Source organism: Pyrus communis, chromosome 10 (genome assembly GCF_963583255.1).
Source record: "Pyrus communis chromosome 10, drPyrComm1.1, whole genome shotgun sequence".
NCBI lineage: Eukaryota > Viridiplantae > Streptophyta > Magnoliopsida > Rosales > Rosaceae > Pyrus > Pyrus communis.
Window position 1 is genome coordinate 23,769,015 of NC_084812.1, and position 3,122 is coordinate 23,772,136.

At 39.5% G+C, this 3,122-nt stretch overlaps 1 protein-coding gene across 1 annotated transcript; it reads right to left on the reverse strand.

The window, feature by feature from the left end:
• Positions 1 to 725: 725 nt before the first annotated feature.
• Positions 726 to 2,708, reverse strand: LOC137748757 (BAHD acyltransferase At5g47980-like). The gene has a single exon (XM_068488937.1). It carries the CDS (start codon positions 2,246 to 2,248, stop codon positions 911 to 913), a length of 1,338 nt encoding a protein of 445 aa, XP_068345038.1. The 5' UTR covers positions 2,249 to 2,708; the 3' UTR covers positions 726 to 910.
• Positions 2,709 to 3,122: the final 414 nt, after the last annotated feature.

Here is a 3,122-nt window from a genome sequence, read left to right on the forward strand (position 1 = left end):
ACGTAAATTGCCAGTTTGTTGGAAGTGTAGATGACAGAGGAAATCAAAGAAAGTGAATCCCACCACCCATCCGTTAATCCCACTTGCAATGAATTAATATTTAAGAAGCAAGTTGGCTTCCTTCCTTCTTCTTTCTATCTCCCATGTTTGCCATCATCCCTACTTGCAATAAAGGCACCGTTTCAAACTTTGTGGACAAACATTCCCCGTGCAGTTTTTAGTATATTTTCACACTAATCTTCCAAAATGTCATATTTAGCTTTAAATACAAATAAGTAAAATTGTGCATATTTTAGGTGCAAATAATAGGTGATTAAATTTTTCTTGCATTTGACAAAATTTAATAAAATTGAAGTTGCTTTTAAGTGCTTATGTTTTAGACTGGATGTTATGGCTTAGAGAATATCTTTTTTCCTAATATTTAAATTCTTGATGCACTTGAAGCATCTGTCAATGAATTCAGCTTTCATATATCAAGTTAATCAAGTCCATCTTTTCTTAATCACTCAATCAATCAAGTTCTTAATTTTGTTTCGTTTTCAGATTAATTCACATAGTTTAGACAAATAATGACAGTACACGGAGCCTTCGATCACTGCTTCATGATTGAATTACGACTTTCATACATATTAAACCGAATTGATTTAAGCATGATTGATTTGATTGCTTTGAGTATGAATGGTTTTGAAAACATGGATTCATATAAGATTTAAAGCTTAGGGCCTTTTAATGCTTAGTTAAGGCAATATTTTTCAACTTATTTTCATTGTTATCATCCGTAGTTCAAACTACACATATTTTATTCGAAAAACATCTCAGTCCTGTTGATAAAAGTCAATAACTAAAAGCGTTAAGTGGTTAGACACCAAATAATTGTAAGGAAACCACCCACTTTTTGTTTTGGTACATATTACATGACAGTCGGATTCACAGAAGCATATGCAAGCAGCTCCTTATCGCAATCAAATTTGGCCATGTCTTCATCAGTCAAAGTCACCAATGCTTCTATGCCTTCCCCATCTCTTGTATCCGTAAACATAGCTACATTCTTCATTGTTATAGTCTGACAAACCCACAACGGCTTTCCCCATCCGAAATTGGCTTCGTAGAACGGAAATCTGCACCAACTGCTGCAGTGGTAGTTGTCTACCCTCTTAATGCGATCCCCAAAGTCTTTCATGAATCCACATGCTTCCTCCCCACTTACTCCATTCGCATATTTTTCTTTAAATTCCTCAATCCCTTTCCTCAGTTTAGCAACCACGCTTGGATAATCAATATCGACAACTTCACTTGCTTCAATTTTTACTACAAACATCCCCACAAGATTTCCCATTAAGTTTTCTGCCAAGGGCCGCTGCACTATTTTCCGTAAGCTGGCATTGGTAGACCACACAGATTGCCTTACAACACCTGAGTTTGATCTCGACGCTGCAGTGGCACACTTCCAAATCAGGGCTGACACTGATTCAAGGCGCGTTGGGTTTGGTACGGAGGCACTTACAGCCTTGGACTTAAGAGCAGCAAACTTTGAGGCCTCAAACACAAATCTTTTGCTTATGCACTTTTCTTCAACGAGCTCCATGGCAGGAGGAGGTGAGTTCAAGAAATCTAGTTGTGGGAAAAGGGAAACTGCAGCATCAAATTTAGGAGTAAGTAAAACATGATCACTACTAACAGTACTGGAGGCAAGGGCAACTGCAGCCCAGCTTCGAATGAATGTGCTGAGCGTATAGCCATCAATGATGATATGTGAACTGCTGACTGCAATCGCCAACCCGCCACATTCAAAGAAATTGGCCTGGATTAGCAGAAGATGGCCTGTATCTGCTTGTGAGGATCCTTGACTGGCTGGTAGCAGTTGTCTTAGGATCTCAAAATCTGGTTTTACCAAAATCTTCGACATGGGACAGTTAACTTGAGCCTGAAGAAATGCAACCCCATGGTCATCGCAAGAAATGGAAACATTATATTGGAATGTCCCTGCAAAGGGGTAGAAATGAGTAAGAGCTTCGGATAAGGATGCTTTCAGAATGTTCGATCTTTCAGCAACCGAAGAATGGTGATCAATACTATCAACGGCATCACTGTTAATGTTGCTGGGATAGAAGAGAAGTAGTGGGACAAAAACATCTGGAGCAAGTTGATCGAAAACAGAAAGCTGGGTGGTTTTGAGGTGTGGAGGAGTTGGAGAGGATGGTTTAATTGTTTCCTTGTAAATGACTTCAACCTTCATCTCTGTAGCCATCTTTTTCTGTTTTTCTCCTTGATAACAGTCACCCTTTCTTTACGAAAGGAGAATGGGATGAACGGAAACGGAATTCGGGAATCACACTGGGGAATTTCCCGGAATCAGATTCTCTAACAATTGGTGGTATTTGGATTCCTTGAACTGGTGTCCTCCAGGAATCAGACTTTTCTTCCAAAATTGCCCTCTCGTGTTCTCCAAATCCACCAGTTGGGAGGTCGTCAGAGATGGTAGGAGGACCTGTGAATACGGGAGGCGGTGGGAGGATTGAATATGGGAGATTGTGGGGGTTGGCGGAAGAAGAGGATATGAAGGGAAAGGGGGCTCTTGGACGACCTGTGAATATGAGAGGCGGTGGGAAGGGCTGGGATAGAAAAGAGGGAGGCGTGAGAGGGCTGTGAAAGGGGGAGGCGTCGAGGACTGTGAAGGTTGGGGAAGGAAAATGATTGGACAGGATGAGAGCCTACGAGGGAGATCGGGAAGAATTTAGTAAACATTACCATTCCAATTCCCGTTAGTTTAGTAAACATTTTAACAAGAATTTAATTCTGTTTTCTCCACAATATAATCCTTTATTAATTCAATTCTTAATTTGATTATGAATTAATAAACAAGTCATTAAATCTGTTGTCTTCCTCACACAACACAAACAGGTCATACCCAATCACTGTCAACTTAGTTGATTGATTGTCAACCATAAAATATAAAAAAAAACATGATGTGCCGCTTCAGGATTCCACTGGATAAATATCTTTAGTTACCCGAGTCGAATTCGTCTTAGTTTCTTCCTTTTTATTCAGCAAATTGGTGCAGTTTATTTGGTTATATTTTTGTCTTTTTTCTATATAAACAAATTACATAGAAAAGTCTTATG

What these genes read in the sequence shown, in the direction of transcription:
- LOC137748757 (XM_068488937.1), bottom strand. Translation starts at nt 2,248, where the DNA reads ATGGCTACAGAGATGAAGGTTGAAGTCATTTACAAGGAAACAATTAAA.